Source organism: Phodopus roborovskii, unplaced genomic scaffold, assembly GCF_943737965.1.
Source record: "Phodopus roborovskii unplaced genomic scaffold, PHOROB, whole genome shotgun sequence".
Taxonomy (NCBI): Eukaryota; Metazoa; Chordata; class Mammalia; order Rodentia; family Cricetidae; genus Phodopus; species Phodopus roborovskii.
In genome coordinates, this window is record NW_026125680.1 from 1945003 (window position 1) to 1970167 (window position 25165).

A 25165-nucleotide genomic window follows, 5' to 3' on the forward strand; every position below is an offset into this window, starting at 1 on the left:
GAACACTAATTTAAGTTGTTCTCAGTTATGTGGTTACTAAAATTTTTTTTTATCCTGTAGTCCCAACTATTCCCCACAGAAATCAAATCCCTTCATCTCTATTTAGTATGGCAAAGAGTATATAAATGCTTACTTACTCTTGGATGGAAAGCGATGGCAGTGACAAAATCTATATGTTGAAAACAGCAAAGGCATTCTCTTCTAGAAATGTGCCATAACCTGACTGTTTTATCCATAGAAGAAGAGAGCAGAAAGTAGTTCTATGGAGAAAATGGTAACAGTTACTTTATTACTGTGTATATGAAAAAAATGACTTACACAATAAAATTTAACTAGAATAACAGTTTTATTTTCCAGGTTTAGTTTTATATACTGTTATTGCTATCTGCAGAATCATAAAGAACACGACTATTTCAATTCACTTGAAAACTTTATTGTTCTCTCAAATTATTATCTAGTGTATTTCATTGACTCTAAGACATTTTAGCATTACCTGTTGTCATATTACTGTGAATCTTACAATGTATGACAGTATGTCAGGTACTAGCAGATGATTAGGAATACTTTAGCTCTTTTAACCAAATGCACAAGTTTAAACTTAGCTATGAATATATGATATCAATTAACTTGATTATTTCAGTTTAGTTTTCATACCAGAACCGTTGGTGAATTCTAACTTATATGGATACTAACTGTCACTTAAAATGTCTTCAAAAAGATTACTATGTAATGCAGCACAGGAATAAAAAGTTATTGGCTCCTGTCACACTCTAGGCAAGAAAATTGGAGAACAGAAACTGTCAAGTTTCTCAGAATACATCATGGAATTTTCTGAACTAGAAGAAGTAGGGTAACTGACTTAGGCATTATATTGGACCAGTTACCATGGAACCAAGCATCTACCCATCACAAACTCTCAGCTGGCAAAATCCAATAACTTCTGAAACTCATCTGTTTAAAGGGTATATTACACTGAATGAGGAAACTCAGAGGGACTCTAATTTTCTGAAACATCTAAGATGACCAACAAATCAAGTTAGTAACATATCTACTGAGTACATACAATTTGATAAAAGCTTTGTTCTTAGCACTATACAGCAAGTCTATGAGGTGGGCAGATTATTTTCACCTTGTTGACAACTGAGAACAATTAAGGACAGAAAAAGAACTTGCCTAAGATTACAACCTGTCAGTGGTAGAGCTAGGGTTCAAGAGCAAATGGTTTGACTCCAGGTCTAGGCTCTAACTCTGTTTTGAAGAGTGCAAAAAAGCAACAATATGCTTTGTCATTTGCTCAAAGTTATTATAAACACTTAATCTTTATGTGTGTGGCAGCTCGTAGATGTGGTGGCAAAAGAATCAGGAGTCCAAAGTCATCCTTAGTTACATAGTTATTCGAGGATGCCAGGCTACAAGAGATCCTGTCTTCAAAAATAATAAAAAAATCAGCAAAAAGACCAACTGCAAATATTTATTTGGCTATATAAGTATAATGAGCGATTCTATAGAATACATTTAAAATACCCATTTTAAGTAGATATTATACCTTATCATTAAAACATAGAGTTTTAGAGCCACACTTGCAAGTCCTAGCTAGAACTGGCTCTAGGATTGACCCTCAGTATTGAGAAATGGAGAGGAAAACAAGGACGAGAAATTTGAAAGATTTATACTAGACTTTGGAAGAATCTATCAATTATTTTTACTTTCAAAGATAACCTAGTTCCAGACAAGTTTTAAAGAGCATCTATAGTTTGTATTCTAATTTCCTGTGGGTTAATGGCATGAATCTTACAGCCCAATGCTCTTTAATACTAGCTTTCTTTAGTGCTGTGAATGTAGCTCAGTAGCAGAGTCTATGATATGGTTAGCACCCAAAGAAGCCAGCCAGCCAACCAACCAACTAATATAACTCAAATAAAATTTGGCTTTATTCAGTTCTTGCTTTAAGCACATGATATATGATACATTCTGAAAATATTAAATGAATATGCTAAAGTCACATTAAATTTTATTCTACTATTACAATGGGTTTGGTTCAATAGATTCTCACTAAATGAAATTAATTTCTTTAATTTTAATGTGTATGAATGCTTTGCCTACATGTATGACTGGGCACCATGTTCAGATCTCGTGCCCATAAAGGCCTGAAGAGGGTGTTAGATCCCCTGGAACTGAAACATATAGTTGGGAACCATCATGTGGGTGCTGGGAATTGAACCCAGGTCCCTGGGAAGAGCAACCTGTGCTATTAACTGCTGAGCCATCTCTCCATCCCTGAAATAATTTCTTAAACTAATCACTGGCCACAGGCATCAAATAAAGCATATTCAAACTGAAATTCTGTATACAACTGGACTTACAATCCTTAGATGGATCAGGAGATACAGTCCTTTCAGCTACACGATGAAAAATCCTTTTACTACATGGGATTTTTACTCTATGAAATAATATTGTGTTGGCTGGCATAAACAAGTATTTAAAAAAATAGGAAACTCACTACAAACAGAGATTCTGATAGACATGGAAGAGAAATAACAGTAAAATAAGATTTGGCCACTACCCTTTACCAGGTTAAATGAGATCTAGAAATCTATGGTGGTTTGAATGATAACAGACCCTATAGGATCATATATTTGAATGCTTGGTTCACAGATGGAGGAACTATTTGGGAAGGATTAGGAGCTGTGGCCTTGTTGGAGATGTGCCACCAAGGAGTGCACTTTCAGGTTTTAAAAGCCCAAGCCATTTCCAGGTAACTCTCTCTTGTCTCAACACGTAAATGCTAAGCTACTGCTCCAGTGCCATGTCTTCCTACCTGCTGCCATGCTCCCTGCCACGATGAGAATGGACTAAGCCTTTGAAACTGTAAGCAAGCCCCTAGTCAAATGCTTTCTTTTATAGGCTTCCATGGTTATGGTGTCTCATCGAAGCAATAGAAAAGTAATTAAGACAGTAGCAGTTAGGTCTTTCCCATGGAAAAGCACACCAATTTGTTATCCAAAACATAACGTACCAGTAACATCATATTATATTGAGCTGGTTGTATTTATGTATTTAGGAACACACACACACACACACACACACACACACACACACACACACACAGATAGAGAGATAGAGACAGACACAGAGAGAAAGACAGAGAGACAGAAACAGAGACAGAGAGAGACAGAGCATGTAACAACAATAAAAGAAAAAGTCCATGACTGAAATCAAACACAAGACAGGGGTGGTACATGTGGGGTGGTTAGAGGGAAGAAAGGAAACAGGGAAGTGATGTAATCTCAAAAATTAATTAAAAACCTGGTAAGATAGCTGAAGGAACAATTCAGTGAAACAAGTCCATACTCATTTTCATTGTCAGGAAAGGCTGTAGGAGGAGGCAGCATCAAAAGCACCTGATTCATGATGAGTGGGATATGGCCCAATAAACATATTTGGATATAAAACAAAGGTGGATGCTGCCTAAGGAACAATACCTAAGACTGTCATCTGCCCTGCCCCAATGCACATGCGCGCGCGCGTGCGCGCGCACACACACACACACACACACACACACACACACACACACACACACACACACACACACACACAGTGAATAACTTACCCAAAGATTTCAAGGTTTGTTTTCTGTATTTATCTTTTTATGACTAGTATTCATAATATCAAGAATCAGAAACTCTCAGCTTACAAATTGGCACCAATCATAAGGCAAGTATATAGACTGATACTAAGTACATTTCTGTGACCTACAAAATTTGTAAAGGATGCAGGAGAGGAAGGAAGAATTGATGATTCTTAACTTTTTGCAATATGTCCAGCATTTTCAACTTTTGTAAGGTGGTGAGCTATTGTGATATGGGGATGAGGCAAGAGAGTACTGATCTACAGACATGGAGTGTGACTTCAACTCCCTCCTCCTCCTGGTAGCATGCTCCTTAACTCATACAAATCTGCTCTTGCAATTCCTTGTTAACATCAGAGTTCTCACCTGTCTTGATAACACAAATAGAGAACACATGTAAAATACTTAAGTTTGGGGTCCTTGGTGCCTAAAATCCTCTACTGGCACATTCACAGATCATGTTTTTATTTTTAAAATTTTTAACTGAACTGGGGTTGATATGTAAAATAAGAAAAAATAATAAATATATATACATAAATTTTTAATTGTGTGTATGTGTTTGTGTGTATGGGGGTTATTTTGCACGTTACGTGTAGTTGCTCATGGACAACAAAGGTACTGTATCCTGTTAAAGCTGGTTATAGGCAGTTGTAAGCTGCTCCATGTAGATGAAGGAAACCAAACTTAGGATCTCTGTGAGGAGCAGTACTGTCTTAACTACTGAGCCATATCTCCAGTCCCATTCACAGGTAATGTTAATTGGGCATTTACTATGTCCTAAGGAGATACATTTTTTTAAATTTTATTTATGTTTTTGAGTGTTTTGATGTTTGAATGTATGAGTACTGCATACCTATCTGGTACCCACGGAGGCAAGAAGAGGCTGTTGGATCCCTTGGGATTGGAGAGGCAGATGGTTGTAAGCCACCATGTGGGTATTGGAAATGGAACCCAGGTCGTCTGTAAAAGCAGCAAGTGCTCTTAACTGCTGAGCTATCTCTCTAGCCTCATGTAAGTGCTTTGTATTTATTCAGTTACTCTTTCCCTATAACTCTGCAAGGATGCTACTTTTATTATGCCTGTTTTGCAGGTGAGGTATGGTAAAGTTAAGGAAAATGGACAAAGATCCCACAAATAGAAGGGGCAAAGTAGTTAGAATATGAATCCTGGGAGTCTGGCTCCAGAGATAGGCTCCTGATTAGGTGGTTAAGTGAATAACATATATGTTTTGAGTGAATCTGAAATACAGAATATCTAGTAGGCAGATGTTTGTAGGAACTCAGTTGATTCTTTCATTTTAATTAATATAATTAAATCACTTCCCCCTTTTCTTTCCCCTCTCCAAACCCTCCCATTTTCCCTTCAATCAACCCCTCCTGTGCTCCCCTAATTCCCCCTTGAACAGATGGTCTCTTTTTCTTTGACTAAATTACTCCCCCCACCTCTCTCTCTCTCTCTCTCTCTCTCTCTCTCTCTCTCTCTCTCTCACACACACACACACACACACACACACACACACACGGCATGTGTGTGGGGGGGATGGGACACATGACTTGCTGAGTCTGTTTAGTGTTGTACCAAAATGCAATTAGGTTAGAGGAATAAGTTTTTGTATTCCTTAGCACAGGATGGTGTCTGTAATTTATAACAATTTATTGTAGATTTTGTAAATAACTAGAAAAGAGGAGTCTGAAGGCACTGAATTGAAAATGGTAAATCTCTAAGGAGGTAGAGATGTCAATTATCTGATTTTTAATTACTATCTTTTATATACACATATTATGTACTTTATTAATTATGTATAATTGATATGTGTCAACTAAGACATAAACCTTTTTATTTGTATAGAAAAAGGTTCTTGGGGCATGGAGATGACTCAGGGGTTAAAGGAGCTTGCTGTTAAGCCAGATGACCAGAGTTCGATCGCTGGAACACATAAGGTAGGAGAGAACTGACTCCCACTTGTCCTCTGGCTTCCATATGAACACACTGGTACATATGTCCACATATATACATAAACAAACAAACAAACAAATAAATATAATTTTAAAAATAAAACTTCAAAATAAAGTTTTCGAAAAATGGCTCTGTTCCTATTTTGTGTTTATTTGTGTGCATGTAAATGTGTGTGTACATGCCTGTGGAGAGCAGAGAACAACGTTAGGTGCTGCTCCTCAGGTGTTGCTACTTACTTATGAGACAGAGTCTTTTTCTTGAACTTTCTGAGCAGGCTAGGCTGGCTTACCAGAGAGCCCCATGGGTCTATGTATCTCTTCTTATCAGTGCTGCAATTAAAATGTGTGCCATAATGCCTGGCTTTCCTCATTTACTGTGAATTTTTGGGATCAAACTCAGATCCTCAAGTTTGCAAGGTGTTTGGTTTAAATAGCAGACTACCAGAGAAATGGGGGGAGAGGGAGAGGGAGAGGGAGAGGGAGAGAGAGAGAGAGAGAGAGAGAGAGAGAGAGAGAGAGAGAGAGAGAGAATATGACAGATGGGTTATATAAAACACCCAGAACACCTAAAGAGAATCAGCAATTCACAAGTGGGCTGACTCAAAGGTGGTACATAGCAGGCAATGTTGACCGAAACCTATAACCCTGGTACTCAGCAGGCGAAGTAGATAGAAGTGGGGGCAGAGGCAGAGATGGGAGCATCTCAGTGAGTGTGATATCAACCTGGGTCACAGAGTGTCAGCTCACCCTCACCTATAGAGACTCAGTCTGAGCATCTCAGTGAGTGTGATATCAACCTGGGTCACAGAGTGTCAGCTCACCCTCACCTATAGAGACTCATTCTCAACAAAACAAATGAACAAGCAAGCATAGCTTAGGTGCAGCTTGATTTAGTTTACCAAAATATACCATTAATATTTCTGTGCTACACAACGTTTTTTTCTGACATAATTAAAATATATAGGTGTCATTTCTATATCCCCGGTATTACTGTCTAATTAATGCAGTTTATTATTCTCAAGTCAACATATTCAAATACTATTTTCTCTCTTCAATTTTAAATACATTTTAGATACTGACTCCTGACAGAGTATAAGGTACCAAGCAAAAACGCTAAGGTGTTTCATATTTAAATACCTTATTTAAAATTTAAGACATCTTCAATTTTTAGAAAAAGTATTGATGTATTCAGTTGCAAAAATTGTCCCTTTACTGCTGTTACACTATCGCTCTATGGGAAAAATATCACAAAATGAACTTTTAATGAAAAATGAATAATTGCATGAAGGTAGCAAGTTAGTCCTAAGGCAGACTTGAAGATGGAGCCAATTTGAACTTTATACTGAAGTCATATCCATTTTGTGAAGGATCATTTCTTTCTGAAAATCACTGCATATTAAAAGCAAATGGAAAATAATACATAGATGTAAACTGTTAAGCAATATCAACACTTGAAATTACTCGTTGAAGAAATCAGATAAACTATAAATAACTTCCACAAAGTTGACAGCCTATACTCACTAGTGTAACAATCATACAAATAAGACATTTTAAAATTCTAATGTAAAAGTCATATGGAATTAATGCATAAATTAAATATTTTCTTACTTTAGACCATGAAAGATCAAGGAGATCAGCAGTATGTCCTTTATATTTACAAAATGGCCGTTGCCGAAATGGTGCATTTTTGTCATCTGGGTCTTCGTCGGTTCCGCTACATACCTAGTTAGACATAAAACAAACTTTAAAACTGAGGGGCAATGCTATCAAAACAAGAACTTCAGATTTCCCCCACCCACCTGTTCTCTCATCCGTCTGTATGATGCCCAACTGAAATCTCAAGGCACCCAAAGTAGACTTCCCTGTTGATGCTGATTTACTACTTATCACCTATCTTTCTCTCCACGCATTAACAAATTAGAATCATTTCTGGGCAATATACCCTGCTATCATACTCTTCCCTCTCATAAAGAGCCCCCTTTTTTGTCCGTTTCTTAGGATCTGTTTCTTCAAGAGTAGGGGAAGCTCAAGGAAGGGGTTGAGTCATGACTAGGCTAAAACTAATTTAAGATTAGCTTACTTCATTTCCCAAGGATGACCAGTTTAGCCACAGGGTGTGTTCAAACAGAGCTCACTTAAGAGACATTTCTCTTTTTTGCCTCTGAACGTTGTTGTTTCCATGTGATATTTAAGACAGTAGTTGCCTTCTTCCGACCATAAGGCAGGGGAAGGCCCAAGATAAAAGAATAAAAAGCAGAAAGTTGGTGGGACTCTGTGTCCTTAATGATACTACTAAGCTAACTAACCCTGAGAAACCTCACTTCTAGACTCACTGCCTCATTATTTAAGCCATCTTAGTTAGGTTCCTGTTATGTGACAGAAGTGTGTAGAAAATAATGCCAAACATGCATGCCAAATTTAGCTGGTGCTTGTTCTGTGTATTCATCATCTGAAAGAATCCTAGCAACTCTTTGAAATAGGCATAACACTACGAATATGGAGACATTAAGAAAAGTTCTGCGGTCCAAATAACACATTAGAAGGTCACATAGCCACCTATGAACAAGAGAATCAAGGTATAACATAAATTTTGTTTTGTTTTTAGACAGAGTTTCTTTGTGTGGCCCTGGCTGTCCTTGAACTTGCTTTGTAGACCATGCTAGCCTCAAACTCACAGAGATATGTCTGCCTCTGTCTCCTGAGTGCTGGGATTAAGGGCATGTGCCACCACCATCTGGCAGTTATCTAACTAGAAGTCCAGATTTATTTATCTCTCAACTGAATCAGAGCATGTAGCATGAAAGAAAACACGTAGTGCCAGCTAAGCCTTTCATGTCTAGGAAAGAGTGGCTAGGACGAGGATAAAGAGAAAAGTTTACAGAACTATGAAAAGATAGTAAGTTACAAAAGTACTGTGAGACCACTTCATGAAGGACCTCAAACTTGTAGCTCAACAGTCTTGGTGTATGTACAAGGACACTGAGAACCAATATAGAGTTCTGAAAAGGAAAAGGCAAGGTTCTGACTAGAACTTTCAAAAGAAAACTGAACAATTTCAAAGACTGCTTGGATGAATCAAATGGAGGCAGAAGAACAATAATTTTAAGAATACATGTCTAGGAAGATCTCAGCTGGGTTTCACTTGAAAGTCTCCTCCCTGAGGACTAACTTTCATGTTTAAAAAAGAGCTATGCAAGTTGCCAGGGGAAGCAAGCAATCTGAGAAGGCTATGAACCACAATAATAAGTACTATGGGATATCCCTAAGACTGTAACAGTGGCATTCCTAACTTGGCAATAACCAACAACTATAATTGGATTTAAGGCCTACTAAAAAGGAAGGAATTCAAGCCTGGTACTAGAAACCTAGCTAACTATCTGAGTCTTGTGAGGTCATGAATCTTAGAAGAGAAACTATTGCTGTCACTTTACTAAACCAGCATAATTTCTAATTGCATTCTAAATACTTATCCTTTTACCCACAGGTAAGTATAGCTCACAGCCTCCACCAAGGAAACTTCTATTCAAAACAGGCAGAGACCATTACAGCAAATCATAACAAGTCCAAATGGAAAGAAAAACTGATCATAGGGTGCATAGTCCCAGTGGCTATATCCACATCACAACTCCTATACATAAGAGTTAGGGAGCACTGAGGAAGAGGGAGCAGAAAGACTTTAAGAGCCAGAGGACCAGGATATCTTCTGTGAGATCAAATGTACTAGAAATGACAGAGAAGCTTCATTCATGATATCTCTATTTTATTCCTATAAGACCTGAACAAATACCTGAAAAGACATGTAATGAAGAAGTAGGAATGTCATGGGGCCCCACCACACGACAAACAATTACATGCAACTAATAGATTTTGAGAGAGGGAGAATAGTCTTATTCCCAGGGATGAACCCCCCAATTGCTTGTATAATCAAGTGCTCATTCATGTACTGAATTCATGTACACATAAGCAACATTCACCATAATCAGTAGGTTATAGTAATATATTTACCTGTGTGTATGAGTGAGTAAGTGAGAGAGTGTGTGAGAGATAGACAGAGAGAGTGTGTGTGCATGAGAGAGAGAGAGAGAGAGAGAGTGTGTGAGAGAAAGACAGAGAGAGAGAGAGAACAATTAAAAAGAGGCCTGGTACTTGGGTATTTGAGAGAATGCAGTGTGTGGGGGGGGTGGAAGAAGAAAGGGAATTGGGGGAAATGTTGTAATTACATTTAATAATAAAAATGATCAAAGTAATAAAATGCAGTAAAAAACGAGGGCTTGAACTAGGGCAATAGTCATGGAGTAGGGAAAAAGCAATGAATATTATTTGTCTATACTGGAGTGTGGCATTTGGTGCTGGAGATGGAATCCAGGGGCCCATGCATGTTAGACAAAGGCTCTTAATACTGTACTATACTTCCAGGCTTATAGAGAACTTTAAAAGAACTTTGTAAGAATATCTTCACAGCAACCATGCAGGCAGACCAGAACACTAATCTCTGGGCTTTTTGCCAATCACTGCTAGGTAACAACTTCTTCTCCAAATTTTACTTTCAGATTAGTGAGCCCCAATAAAAGACATAACATTAATATTCTTGTCCCATTGCATAAAAGCCAATTTCTTCCTTTGTAATTACTAATTTTTCATTATCTCCTAAATGCATTTTCCCCAGCAGTGATTCCAGGCCTCTTTAAGATTTTTTAAAGATTTATTTTTATTTTATGTGTACGTTTTACCTGGATGTATATATATGTGTGTATGTTGGCGTGTGTGTACATATGTATTGCAAGTATATGCCTTATATCTTGGAGGTCAGAAGAGGGTATTAGGTCCCATGACACTGGAGTTTGGGATGGGTGTGAGCCACCATGCTGGTGCAGAAAATTGAATCTAGGTCCTCTGCAAGGGTAACAAGTATTCTTAATCATCCGCCCAGCCCTCTGCCCTCTACCCACCATCAGATCATTTTTGAAACATGCATTTTCTTCTCCTTGACGTTTTTGTGCTGGAGATCTAATCCAGAGCCATTACACTCTACCTCCAGTCTCTCAACATTTTAAATAATTTTTTGATTGTTCTGGGCTCTCTTGGAACTCATTCTGTAGACTAGGCTGACCTCAAACTCCTATCTGCCTGCCTCTGCCTCCTCAATGCTGGGATTAAAGGTGTGCACCACCACACCAGCTCTATTTTTAATCATCTTATGCCTGAGAAAAGTTTCAAGTCATTGGAACTTTCTATTTGTGGAATCATATTGGTGCTCACAATGTTTCAGATTACAGATTAGATATGTATTCAACTTGGTTTTCTTGACTATTTAAATAACGTCCCCTTGGCCTAAAGCAACATCTCAGAGGTTAAGTATTCAGGCATCTGTACTGGCCTGCCCTTAGAGTTCTGACAGGAAACATCCTCAACTGCATCCACTAAGAGCACCACCTGTGCACATTCACTACCTTCCCTTTCAAAAGGGCCCTGCCCACCTTCCATCACTCTCGCTCCTCTCTTTCTCTGCCTGTCTCTCTGGCCACCTCTGTTTTCTCTTCTGCTGTTCCTGTCCCTGGATCCACAGAGGCTAGTCTCCTGCATCTCCTCCCCCATTTCCCCATTCCCCTTCTCCTCATTAAAAACAAAACAAAACAAAAACCTCCACATGAGCTCTGTTGCCTGGCATCTTTTTCTCCTGGTTTTTGTTTTGTTTTGTTTTGAATTACAATATTAAGAACATTGGCTGATCTTCCAGAAGATCCAGGTTTGATAGTTTGATTCTCAGCATCCACATATTCCATTTTTTTCTTTCTCCCCCCCCCCCCCCAGACAGGGTTTCTGTGTTAACAGCCCTAGTTGTTCTGGAACTAGCTATGTAGACCAGGCTAGCCTTGAACTCACAGAGAACCACCTGCCCCTGCCTCCTGAGTGCTGAGTGCACCACCAACGCCCGGCTCCACATATTCTTGATAATGGTCTAAACTCATACCTCTGTCACTTAATTCTTCCCCTTGTCCTCTTGATCCAGGTACCCAGACTTGGATGCTATTTCTTGAACACAGTAGACCTGCCTTGAAGCTATACTTCCTTCTAGATATAAAGAGGATAACTTCCTTACCACCTTCAGAAGACTTTGCACAAATGACCAGCTTTGGGTGAAGCTTTGCTTGCATGTTTCTTACTCTGGTACCTTGTTTTTTTTTTTTTGGTTTTTCGAGACAGGGTTTCTCTGTATTGTTTTTGAGCCTGTACTGGAACTCTTGCTTTATGTTTTTAATTTTCCTCTACCCAAAAGAATGAATCTGGAGAGCTGGGTGGTGGTGGCACACACCTTAAATTCCAGCACCTCAGAGGTGGATCTCTATGAAGTCAAGTCCAGCCTGGTTTACAGAGAGAGCTCCAGGATAGCCAGGGCTGCTACAGAGAAACCCTGGGTCAAAACAAACAAACAGAATGAATTTGGAGTCTTATTTTTTTGTCCTTCATAAAAATCAATCAAAATTGTAGTAAAGAATCGACTGTAAAGCCTAGACAGTGAAAACTCCAGGAAATACAAGGAAAAATCTTCTAGGCATTGGGTCTGACAATGATTTATTAGTTATGCAACCAAAAAAAATTGGAAAAGGAAAACGACACTCGTGAGATTGCAGTGACCCTCCTTTATTCTCAGTGTAACACTCTGCAATCTCACTTACCAACCATCAAAAACTGTTACTTGTTTGACTCTTTCAAGAGAGACAGAACATTTATATCATTTTATTACAGCATATTACTGTATGTTGTTTCATTATGCATTATTAAATCTTGTATGCCTAAATGTGTAAATTAAGCTTCCTCATAGGTCTACATGTAAAAGAAAAAAAAACATTGCAAATATATGGTTTTATTATACCCACAGTTTTGAGTATCCACTGAGAGTTTTGCACATGTCCCCAAACAAGGAGAGACATCAAAGTCAAAAACTTTTTGCATGTAAAGTCATCATCCCCCAGGTGGTGATGGTGAAAGACTTTAATCCCAGCACTTAGGAGACAGAGGTAGGTGGATCTCTGTGACTCTGAGGCCAGCCTGGTCTACAGAGTGAATTCCATGGCTATACAGAGAAGCCGTGTCTTGAAAACCAAAAAAAAAGTAAACAATTGAGCACATGAAATAGCAACTACAGAAATGGAGGCAACTACTTGTCATCCAAATATCTTATAAAGTTTTATATAGAACTCTACAACTGCACAGTAAAATCAAACTCAATTAGAAATGGTCCAAAGGTCCAATGTGGCTCAGAGTTAGAGTAGTTGCCTAGCATGAAGAAAGCCCAAAGTTCCACTCCCAACACACATGCATGCACATGCACACACACACACACACACACACACACACACACACACACACACACACACACACTCATGTGAAAAGGAAAAGAACAGAAAAATAACAACAACGAAGAAAAAAACATTAAAGGAACTGACAGGCATGCTCCAAAGAAAACATACAAATGGTGAACAGCTATGCACAAAGGCATTCAGCATCACTTATTAGTGTGATCTCATCTGTATCACTGCAGGTAAAATATATAATAATGTATTTTCCTACAGCTGTCACAATGGCTATCATAAAAAATGCAGCTACAAACCCAGAAATATACAATGGTGACCTCCCTGCTAGATATGATGGTACAATAAAGGCATAAAATTAGTGGGAGTAACCAACCTGATTGAGTCTCACCCAGTATAAAAGCCACACTTAAAGGCAGGCCCCATGCCCAGAAGTAGATAGCCAACACAACATGAATTCAATGGTACTTTAGGAATGTTTTTTTTTTTTTTGCATTGATTTGTTTTGGAATTTTTTTTTAACTTACTGGTCTTTTGTTTGTGTATTACAGTTTCTGGTTTTGTGTTTTTATGGGTTTTGTTGGTGCATATGTGTTTCTTGTGCTTTTTAAAATTCCTTTTTAAAAAATTCCTGTTTGTTTTCTAAAGAGAGAGAAAGATAGCATGGACTTGGATGGGTAGTAAGGTAGGGATGATATGGGAGGAGCTGAGGGAGGGGGAGCTGTTAAAAGAATATATTATATGGAAAAATTATTTTAATAAAAAAATACTGGTAAAGGCTGTCAAGAATTTGGAGAAAATGTAACTCTATACACTGCTGGTAGGAATGTTGATCAGTTCAGCCACCAGGGAAGGCAGTATGGAGATTCCTCAGAAAATTAAAAATAGAGCTTCTATGTGATCCGGTAATCCCATTTTCTGGTGTACATCCAAAGGAATTAAAGTCAGGATCTAAAAGATTTGCACTATCATGTTCACTGCAGTGAAGACATGTGAGTAATCCAACTATCCAATGACAGAGGAACAGATAAAGTAAATGGCTTCTACACATCATAGAATGCTATTTATTCTAATAGGAAAATGCTGCCATTTGTTATAACAAGAATGAGCGTAGAAGATAAGTAAAATAAGCTAGATATAGAAGGGAAGATACTATATCATACCACATAAATGATAAATGTAACATAACATAATTCAATTCACAGAAGCAGAATATGGGGTTTCCAGGCATCAGGAAAAGATAAACTAGATAGTATTACTCAAAGGGTATAAAGTTTCAGTTATATAAAATTAGTAACTACTGGAGAGCACAGAACAATGATTATAGTTAAAACTGTATTACACACTTTTTGTAAATTGGTAGTTTTCAAGTTCTTATCACAAAATTAATAAATAAAGGGAATGAAGAAACAACTGGAGTTGATGGGTAAATATTTGGTATTCACTGTGTTTATGCTTTCATGTTTGTACATTTATCTCCAAACTCATATATGTTAAGTATATATGTCATAACTCAATAAAGTATCTTTAAAACTTTTTTTATTACATTACTTTATTTGTGTATGTGTATGAGAACATGCAAGTCAGAGTACAATTCATGGGAGTTGGTTCTCTCTTTCTAGTATGTGGGTCCTGGGAATCCAACTCAGCTCATCAGCTTATTGGGGAGCACATTTACTTATTGAACCATTTTGATGGTCCTCAATAATGTGTTGTATAAAATTATATTCTTCCATAATCCTTTTAACATAGTTTGTCTTCTTTCTTTGTTTACTATTTCTCCAGTTCTTTAAGTAGTAATTAATATATGGGAGGAACTCAATAATAAGTATTTTTGGACTGAATGAAGACAAGTCCCACATATCAAGATGACAACAAGGATACATAATACTTAAGTGCACAGGTTATAGAGATACAGCTAGATATTAATTCTGATGCTATATTTATTAACTGTGAAACTGTTAATTAGCATTTCAAAGCTTTTTTCTTTATAGTTATTAATAGCAGTAAAGTATAGATTTATAAAATGTTATGTACACAAATGTCACACAAATTTTCAATCCCTTCAAGATTGATAGTTCCCTTTATTCAAATTTTAGATTCTAATAATTTCCCCCCTCAAAATTTTAGTGACTTGTTCTCCAAAATTTTAAGCAGCAGTTAAGTTTTATTAGTATTTATCAACATTTCACTAAGTATATTGAACAAAAGTTTATCCAAGAAAAAAACTAGTATCTAGGTAAAAAGGTACCCTTACATCTTAGAGCATTAAGAAGAAATTTTACATAGAATCACCACATTATACTCTTGTCCAACTATGGATTCTTAGAAACCAAAAGACTAAAAGTCCATGCTAATGCCAACACTACAAGTCTTTACGCATTTAGATAGCAGGCCAAGCTAAGCGTGCATCTCTACTGTATCTAGAGTTAGATTAAAAAATAATTCTAGACACCAAACCCCAAAAGATGTGAAATGTAGGCCTCTGTCAGCTGTTTTGAGAGTGACTAAAGTCAAAACAGTATCAATGACCTTTTCCAGAAAATGATAGATTACTCAACTATTTCAGAAGAAAAAAAATCAAATAGTATAAGAAAAATGACTAACATTTGTATTAAAGAAGTTGACTGGTTATCATTTATGATGTCATGTACTCAATTAACATTGTAATTACCCTTAGAATTTGGGGCAGGGAGGCTAGATAGAAGTAGTTATTAATCTATAAGCTGTTAAAAATATACAAGACAGTCTTATGCAATCTAGGTCTTTCAAAAGCGATAAATAACTAGAAGTTTTATAGTAAATGAAACTAATAAATACAGAAACCCCTTTCCCTCAAGTAAAGCAGTTAAAATTGTCACTATGCATTAGTGAGTGAAGGCTTCAGAGAAAAAGTGGTCCATGAATAATGGGCATAGTTTGAATGGAAAGAACGGAGACTAGGAGCATCCAGGTAAGGGAAAAACTTAGACTAAATGCACAGAAGCAGGAGGTCAATGCTGACTGCACATCTATTACAGTCAGCTGTCAAGGATTAGTCCAAAGTCTAAATAGAAGGAAGATATGGTAAGCAATATAAATATAAAAAAACTACATATGGCATGTTATTAAAACACACTGAGTAGTAATTTTGCCTCCTGAATTTAGGGAAACTAATAAGAGGACATAAGATATCTGAGCTGAATTGAGACAGGGCATTCTGGACAAAGGAAACACATAGGAAAAGATAATGATGTGAAAGAGTATTTAGGACACAGATCAGAACTAACAGACACCAGAGTATTAGAATTAGTTAAAAAGGCAATATGATGCAATATTAAGAAGTATCTTTTTTCCTGGAGAAAATAAAAGGACATCAGAAGAATTTAACTATAATTAAACTATAAAATTATTATTTTAAAAATATTAAACCTGGATTGAGGGAAAGTGATCATGTTTTATTTAAGTATGCATCAATAGGTTGGTACCTTGAATAATATTATTTACAATTTGGCAATCTTAAACTTCTTGATAATTTTTCACTTGGGAATACTAATAGAAGAAACCCTTTTAATATTACTATGGTAATTTTAATTAAATACCTTGGTGGAGCTTATTTATAATTGAAAACTATTTTAGGACATCAAATAAATCATAGAATTTAACAAAAGTAACCATAAAACTTGAACATACCCCTGTGTCTGTGTCAGATTTTGATGAACTTAGACTTTCCTGAGATGGTGACGGTGACACACGGCCTAAAAACAAGATTAGTAATTGTTTAAAAAAAGCATACATGTATATACACTAATCTACCAACAAAAATATTCTGAAATAATAATAGTCATAGACTATAATACCCTGGAAAAACATATTTTCTAAATGTGAATGATAACCACACAAGCACCCACACATCAACTTTTTAATTTTGATTACTTTTAATAAAACAGCTTAACCAGTTCCTTAAATTATTAAACAAAGTATCATTTAATATTTATTATCCATAGTTAACACATTCTAACTAGTTACAAAAAGTAGCAACGGGAAACAACAAAAGGCCAAGAAAAGGTCTGAGCTGAGGTCACGTTTCAAAGGCAACTCAAATAGTCTTTTTTGGCTCTGATAGAACAAGAAATGACCAGGCAGAAGAAGAAATGCTCACTCACTCTAAAAGCAACCCCTTTCAACTTGTCAAATACATCACCATCTTCAGTTATGCACTATGACATACATTAAGGCAATTCACAAAGGTTTTCTAAAGAATATAGGGTCCCCAGGGCTAGTGTTGGCACAGCCCCATTATCTCAGATACTCAAGAGCAAGGATATCCTAAATTCAAGGTCTGGCTGAGCTACAAAGGCAGTTTAATGCTAGAGTTAGCATCAAAGTGAGATGCTGTCACATGATAATTTCTTTTTTTTTAAGTGGGAGGCATATTGAGGTTGAGAATATAGCTTAATTATAGAGCTTAATGATAGATGCCTGGTATACTTGAGGACCTAGGTACAGTTTCTAGTACCAAGAAATCCCCAAACAATCACCAGCCTATAATTCACATCACCAGAGGAACTAGGATACAAGGTGTATTCTAAGAGATTCATATAAAGTCCCTCACAGAACCGGGAAGGGACAAGTCCCCCAGAGCACAGGGGAAGCGGGGGGGCAGAGAATGGAGAGAGAAGTAGGAGAAAACCAGGGGGAGGAAAGGAAAACACGTGTGACTAGGAAGATTGAGCCCGGTTAGGAATAGAAAAAAAAAGAGAGAGAGAGAGAGAGAGAGAGAGAGAGAGAGAGAGAGAGAGAGAGAGAGAGAGAGAGAGAGAGAGAACATAAAAGAGGGAGCCAATATTGGTTTGAAGATAAAATTGAACTCAAAGAAAGGTCTAGAGACCTACAAGACTGCTGCCAACTAACAATTTGAGCATCCGTGGCCTTCCTGGAGAGTGAGATCAACAACTAACTTATCCATGGAGCCCTCATCCAATACCTGTTGGAAACAGGAGAAAATACCCATAAATAAACACTGAGTCGAACTAGAACCCAGATGCAGATGGAGAGGACAAGGCCAGGCTGCAGAAACTCATAGAGACAGCTTACCTGAACAAGGAGGAGCTAACGAGCCTCCAGACTGATAGCTGGGAAGCCAGCATGGGACTGACTCAGGCCCCCCTGAATATGGGTCTCAGCCAGAAGGACTGAGCAGTCTAAGGGACCTCAGACAATGGAGCCAGGATGTATCCCTGGTGCACAAAAGGACCTGGCGAACACATCCCCCATGGAGGGATAACTGCCTTAATCTAGAGACAGGAAAGAAGCCCTAGTCCCTACTTCACATGACCTGTCAAATCTACATGACCCCAACTGGATGGCATTCCCCTACAGATGGAATTGTGGTCGGGGGATGGGAGGGGAGGGTGGTTAGGGTGCATGTGAGAGGGCAGAGAGGGTAAAAGGGAGGAAAGGAGGAAGGGAGGGAGAGAGAGAGGGAGGGAGAGAGAACTGGGATCGACATGTAAAATAATAAATTAAATAAAAAAAGGAGGAAAAAAATTCAGAATGATGCAAAACAAAACAAAACAAAAAAGAAAGAAAGAAAGAAATCCCCAAACAAAACAAAACATAGGGTCTAACTATCTAGTTGAAAAAATTGGAAACTTCTGTGTTCATTAAATTGGTGCTTCAGTTGTACTCTATATCCTTACCAGTGGTTAACTCTATTCCTTTTCTCCCATTTCTTTACTTCTTATTTTCAATGATTAGGAAGAGGATGATTTGTGGATAAAGTTTGTTACATTGAAAATTATAAGAACATTAACCATAAAATTAGAGTCCCTACTTAATTAAATTCTTCATACTTTCTTAAAACATCACATAACAAGACTATTTTGTTTAGGTATAGTCAGTGTTTACCATATACTCATAGTATGCTGAGGTTGGTTAATGGGAGATTGCCATTCTGTAAATATGTTTCTCTTATTGGTTAATGAATAAAACACCGTTGGCAAATAGGAAGGCAAGATAGGCAGGACTAAGAGACAAGGAGGATTCTGGGAGATGTAGTAGAGAGGAGTGGAAATGTAGGACCAAGAGGAGTAAGAGTTCCAGACCCTTTTTCCAGTAAGATAAGACCATGTGGAAACACTTAGATTAATAGAAATGGGCTAATATTTAAGACAGATATAGCCAATAAGAAACGCTAGTAACAGTCTAACAGCTTTCTATCAAATACAGTATCTCTGTGTGTTATTTGGGACCGATGTGACTCTGGGACCAGGCTGGTGAGAAAACTGCTTGTAACAGTTGGTCTTTTTGTCAGTTGACTGTTTTACATATATGCATTTATTTCATATATTCACAAACCTAATTTAATTTTCATGGCTATTTTCTTAACCTTTCTTTACTTAGTGAGTATACATAGTATTTTCATTATTGTTCCAGTTTAATTCAGTATTTTTTCCAGTTTAATTCATTTCATTCCAGTTTAATATTTCATTTTAATTTACGATAGAACTGAAGGTTGCCAGGGGAAACGAAGTAAGATCTAAGTGGTTATATATTATACTTGAAAAGGTATACGTCAAAAGATTTGTGGTATTCTTTTCATTAGGTCTAGAGATTTTTTCATATTACTATTTATGTCATTTTTATTTAGTTTTAAAACACTTTTGCTACATAAGCCAGATTAGCCTTGAATTCTTGACCTTCTTGCCTCAGCCCTTCAATGAGTCAAGATTATTATAGGTACATAACACCCTACCATGTAAATGCTGGCTATTATGATAAGTAGTGATTACTACAAAAAAAAATTCAGAGAGAAATACAGGTGGATATTCTGTATTAGATTTTGGAGCTTGGTGGATTTTTAAATAATTGCATGGTCTTTATAAATTTAGCATACCTAATGTGAAAAGAATAAGACATAAAATTTTCTAAAATTAGAAAACTTTGGGCATTTTCCCAACATTTAATGAGTTTCAGATTACAAAGCATTTTGAATTTGTGAACTGAGGATGCTCAACATGTAATGCACCTAAAATGCAAAAATTCCAGATTTATTTAGATATTTAATGAAATGAATAATACCTTCAGTATTGTATTTCATTCGCATATTGTTGAAATAGTCAAAAGCATTTTTTAAAGCCCATATCCTCACTATATTGTCTTGTCCAGCTGAGGCAAGTAATCGGCCGCAGTGAGAAAATTTCATGGTCCAAACAGCTCCCTATGAAAACAGAAGGTTCAAAATGACTTTACAAGCTTAAAAGACCATTCCTTTAACCCAACCTTTACAGTTCTGCCACATCATACTTAGTAAGATAATGCCTACTTTACTAGGTACAATGGAGCTATACAGTAGCACAAAGGGAAGCTTTCAGAAGAAAGGTCTGTTAGGATGGTTATCAGTTCCCATAGTTTAACCTAACAAATGAAACACCCCAAACTATGTTCACATAGTAATTAAAAGGAGGGACTTTTTTTTTTTTTGGTTACACTTATGCATGCTTCTGTGTGGGGCATGTGTATAGAGATCAGAGGGTAGCCTCAGGTGCCACTTGTGAGAATCCCTAAGTGGCTAGAAATGTTATCCAGAAAAGCACAAGCCATAGCTTCGAAACTTCAGTCCCTTAATTGAACATGAAGGGGGAACAGAAAGCCCTTATATGTCACTAACAAACACTACTAGGCCTAAAAAGAATAAGGCCTAACCTACTTTAGCTGTGGTGCCCACAGTAGACACTTCAAAGTACTTAAATAGTTTGGTCTTATTCTGCTTTTCTCTTTACAGGACATGACTACACTCTATAGAAACTGAAAACATTGGACTAGTATATTTTCAGAAAAGTGTTAAAGAATAGGAGTCTTTAGTAGGAAGGGCCAAATCCTCTTCCAACAAATAAGATTATAACACAGACTTAGGTGTATTAAAAAGACCATCTACCTATAGATTCTCAAGGAAGAAAGATTAAGTTAGAAGCAATAGTTAATTTACTTAAATAGCATTCATTTCTATAAAAGTCAAATATAGTAAAAAAAAATCATTTGGATTCCAATATAATGGGCTTTTTACTTAAGTAGGCAATAAAGGCGGTCTCAATATAGTATAAGAAAATTCAGTAAGTTCCAAAATTAAAACATTGTTGCATGGTTTATTTGCACAAAAATTTAAATTTCAATGTGGCCACTATCTGCAGCTCATAGTTGCTTTGTAGTTACAGCAACACGCAAGCTTTATTTGATTCCTGATCAAGGGCACAGCACAGTTTACTTAGGTTTGAGTTTGACTACTATCTTATTTATGTTCCTGGATTTGTAGAAACTATCTGCAACACAATCTGAGTACTTCTGTCTCACATTGGTAGGCTTGATTTTCTTTTCTTTGCAGTGTGATGGATCAGAGCAGAGTGTCACATAAATGAAGGAAAACACTCTACAACCAAGCCATATCCCCAATGTGGTACTTTTGAAACCTGAAAGAATATAAACCTCTACCTCTCTCTATCTTGTCTGAAATATTTGTTTAAATTGTGGTTGAGAATATTTAAAATATTTTTACAAGTGACAGACTATTTTCTAATTTAAGTTCTGTAAGATAGGTCTCACTGCATAGTTTTCTCAGTAATACAGCCCAGAGCTCATTTATATAAAACCTTGCTTTTATTTTGAGATTGGGGTGCCGTATGAAGCACAGGCTGGCCTCGATCTCACCTTCTCCTGCCTCCACCTTCTGTGCGCTTGGATTATAGGCCCAAGAGACTACACTCAGCCTAAAATGTTATTCCTTAAACAGTAATTCAGAGACAAACTTGGTATTATCTTATTCTTTTAAATATATTAATATAAATTTATTGTTCTTGAGTTTGCTTAGCAAAAGTACATACAGTGGCAAAGAAAAGTTTAAATAGAAGCCTCAGAAAATACTTTACAGTCATGAATAATCAAATGGTCGCTTACCATATGTTCACCGCTAAGATCTTGCACCACTTTGATCTGATCAAAATCATAAGGTCCTTTAAAACCGTGTGCTGCCTTGAATTTAACTGGTCTTGTATATGGCATTCCTTCATCATCACTTGATGAAGGGTCATCTTGATCAGTATGAAACACTGTAGACAAAACAACAAAATTCATTACTCGTTAATATATACCTAACTACAATCATATTTTCAAATAAATTGATCAAGTATACTTTTAGTAAACAGAGAAGCAGAATTTGTCTATTAATATTTAATATAATGCTAGACTGGTTACATTTAAATCCAGCTGCTATTTTAAATCTGCATGACCACAGAGAAGTTACTCAATCTTTTTACACTTTTCAGTTTTCTCGCCTATAAATTGAGGATAGTGATAATACTCATTTCATTGAGTTATGAGATTAAATTAATTAAAATTTAGGTAATTCTTAGAAGAGTACCTGGTAGTGTGTGAGTTCTAAATGCACTTATTTTATTAATAGAAACAAAAGAGTACAGTAATGACAAAGGCACAGTTGATTATGATCTCTGCAAATTAAGAAAATTATTTTGATGTTACTTGTTGTGCATACATGTGCATGCCATGAGACACATATGGAGTCAGTCTGTCCTTCTACCACATAGGTTATAGGGAGTGAACTCTGGTTGTTGGATGTGGCAGCAAGCTCCTCTACCCACTGAGCCATCTTGCCAGCCCCTAGATAGGCGCGTGTGTGTGTGTGTGTGTGTGTGTGTGTGTGTGTGTGTGTATACACATGAATGTAAGTGGGTGGGTGAATGCACATGCAAGAGTAGAGATCAGAGGACATTTTTTAGGAAGTGGTTCTAGCTTTACACCTTCTTTGGAGCAGGGTCTCTTGCTTTTTTCTGCTGCTGTGCTATATGCTACAGACTAGCTGGCCTGTGAACTTGAGGGTAATTCTCCTTTATCTTCTATATCATCATAGAAATGTTAGCATTACAGATGTACACTATAGCATCTAGATTTTTACCTACGTTCCAAGGAACCCCATCCAGCTAGCATGGAAAGCGCTTTTACCCAGTGAAATAATTCCCTAGTCCCAAGTTTACCCAATTGAAAAAAAAGTTTTAAAAGTCTATTTTTATGGGTATGAATATTTTGCTTCCATGAATGTCTGTGTACTATGTGTGTGCCTGGTACCCATGGAAGCTAGAAGGCGGTTTCAGATCCCTTGAAACTAGAGCTACAGATAGCTCTAGTCTGCTATGAGAGTACTGGAAGATTATACATGGATTCTCTGGAAGAGCTAGCCAGTGTTCTTTACCACTAAGCCATTTCTCCAGTCCCTTAAAAAATTTAAAAGCCAAAGAGACAAAAGCAATTACACCTAATCATTGTACAGTAAATCCTTCAAGGCTGTTATAATCACAAAACACTGAACCAATTCATATTTAAAAGTATACATTTATCTTTCTTCATACTCATAAAAATAAGTGAGACACTTGCGATTTATTAAAATACTAAGATATTGGCTATAAAAGTTTATACTTTTTATATTCATTGATATAGAGTGCTTCTTGTATGTGACTAGTTAACTTTAGAAAATATATATTAATGGACTACTCATTTGAAATGTCCTCATTTTACTGACCTTCATCTCTTACACTTTTAACCTTATTTATAGCACGTTCACCATATTCCTCAGCAAGATGCTTTGCTCTCTTTACTGATTTTCCAAGGAATTTCTTTAGTTGAGTCCTGAAGAAAAAGATATAAAAATGTACTGGCACAATTGTACAAGGTGAACTATCCACAGTCAAACTTAACAAGATTCTTAAAACATTAATAGTAGGTATGCAAGTTTTCAGTTCCTTTTCTTTTTATTTATTTTGTGTACATTAGTGTTTTGCCTGCAGATGTATTTGTATGAGTTACAGATACTTGTGAGCTGCCATATGGGTGCTGAGAATTAAAACCAGAGTCTCTGGAAGGGCAGCCAGTGCTCTTAACCACTGAGCCATCTCTTCAGCCCCACCAGATTATTTGTTTTATTAAATGAACATATCAAGTCAATATCCTTCAAAGAAAATTTATATGAATATAATTTCTAACATACCTTTCAAGTGAGAATAATAATTGACTGGCAATGGGGGCTGGGGAGGGCATGTTTAAGCAGATTTATGGCCCCATCCCTAGATAATCTGATTTGGAGAGTTTGTGGTGAAGCCATAAATATGCAGTTAAATAATTTTGAAAAAAACGGCTTTAGAGGCTTGTCCCTAAGAACACATTTGAAAACGTGATTTATCTACAAAATAGAATGTCTGGGAAGTCTAGAAAGACCTATTGTGTTTTCTTTTTCACCTGTGTATTCAAATACAAAGCTACACAAGTATCAAAGCTTCTATAAACATGATTTGATTATTCTCTTTTCAATTAAAAAGATATTATAAATGTCTATCAACAGCAGAATGAATAAATAAGTGTTAATAAGTGTTGGTAATAAAACAAACCCGTTCTTTGAATTACCAAGCTCTTATCCACCCCATGGCCTTTCCACATGTCATTACTTCTGACTCAAACACTCTAGCACTGATTACAATTTCTATTTGCCCTTTAGGTCGCAGATCAAATAATCTCTCAAAAATGCCTTCCTTAAGCAAAAACATGTTTTTTTTTTTTTTTTTTTTTTTTTTTGGTACAGACTTCCATAGCACTTTGCTTTTACAGCTCCACTTTTGTGTATTACTATATATTCAGTATCTGCCCCTTCATTTAAACAGAGTCCATGAAGGTATGAGTGTAACTACTGTATCCACAGTAACTACTTTCTACGTGTGGTTCATAGAAAGACTACAATGTATTTATCTTTGGTGCTAACATGAAGAGATGTCCATGACATATTTGATTTATAAAAATAAAAACACAAGTTAACAATCTACAGACATAATGCGGTTTCTTTTTGTGAGAAAGAAAAAATTCTAGGCTATGAGTAGGGTGCTTGATTAGCATGTGCTGGTCCCTAGTTATGATTCTTTAGCACTGTGAAAAAATTATAGAGACTCTTGATAATGTGTGAGATTATTAGAGTACATTTCTGTTATTATGTTCAATCATCAGAAAACAGAGATGATAACCTATTTTCATAATGCTGGGAATTGAGCCCAGGACCTTGTATATGGTAGATGAGCACTTTACCATTGAGCTACATCCCCATCCCTCTAAAAACCAGTTTCTAAACCAAAATAAGCTGTCTACAGATAACTATAGGTTCACTACAATGATGTTTAGTTGTAATTGCCAATTTGATAGGATCACCTGAGAAGGGAGGTTCAATAAGGAATTGTCTATAT

At 36.7% G+C, this 25165-nt stretch overlaps 2 protein-coding genes across 3 annotated transcripts in view; one reads left to right on the plus strand and one right to left on the minus strand.

The window, feature by feature from the left end:
• Klhl13 (kelch like family member 13) overlaps window positions 1-25165 on the plus strand; it is a 585186-nt gene that overhangs the window by 128444 nt on the left and 431577 nt on the right. The window lies entirely within an intron of this gene.
• Window positions 1-25165, minus strand: part of Wdr44 (WD repeat domain 44) — a 91999-nt gene that overhangs the window by 11545 nt on the left and 55289 nt on the right. The window contains exons 9-14 of the mRNA XM_051178445.1: window positions 23464-23570; window positions 21828-21979; window positions 19959-20097; window positions 16569-16633; window positions 7192-7305; window positions 138-260 (exon numbers count right to left, since the gene is read on the minus strand). Of these exons, the coding sequence (XP_051034402.1) occupies window positions 138-260; window positions 7192-7305; window positions 16569-16633; window positions 19959-20097; window positions 21828-21979; window positions 23464-23570 (700 nt within the window). The remainder of the gene's footprint in view (window positions 1-137; window positions 261-7191; window positions 7306-16568; window positions 16634-19958; window positions 20098-21827; window positions 21980-23463; window positions 23571-25165) is intronic.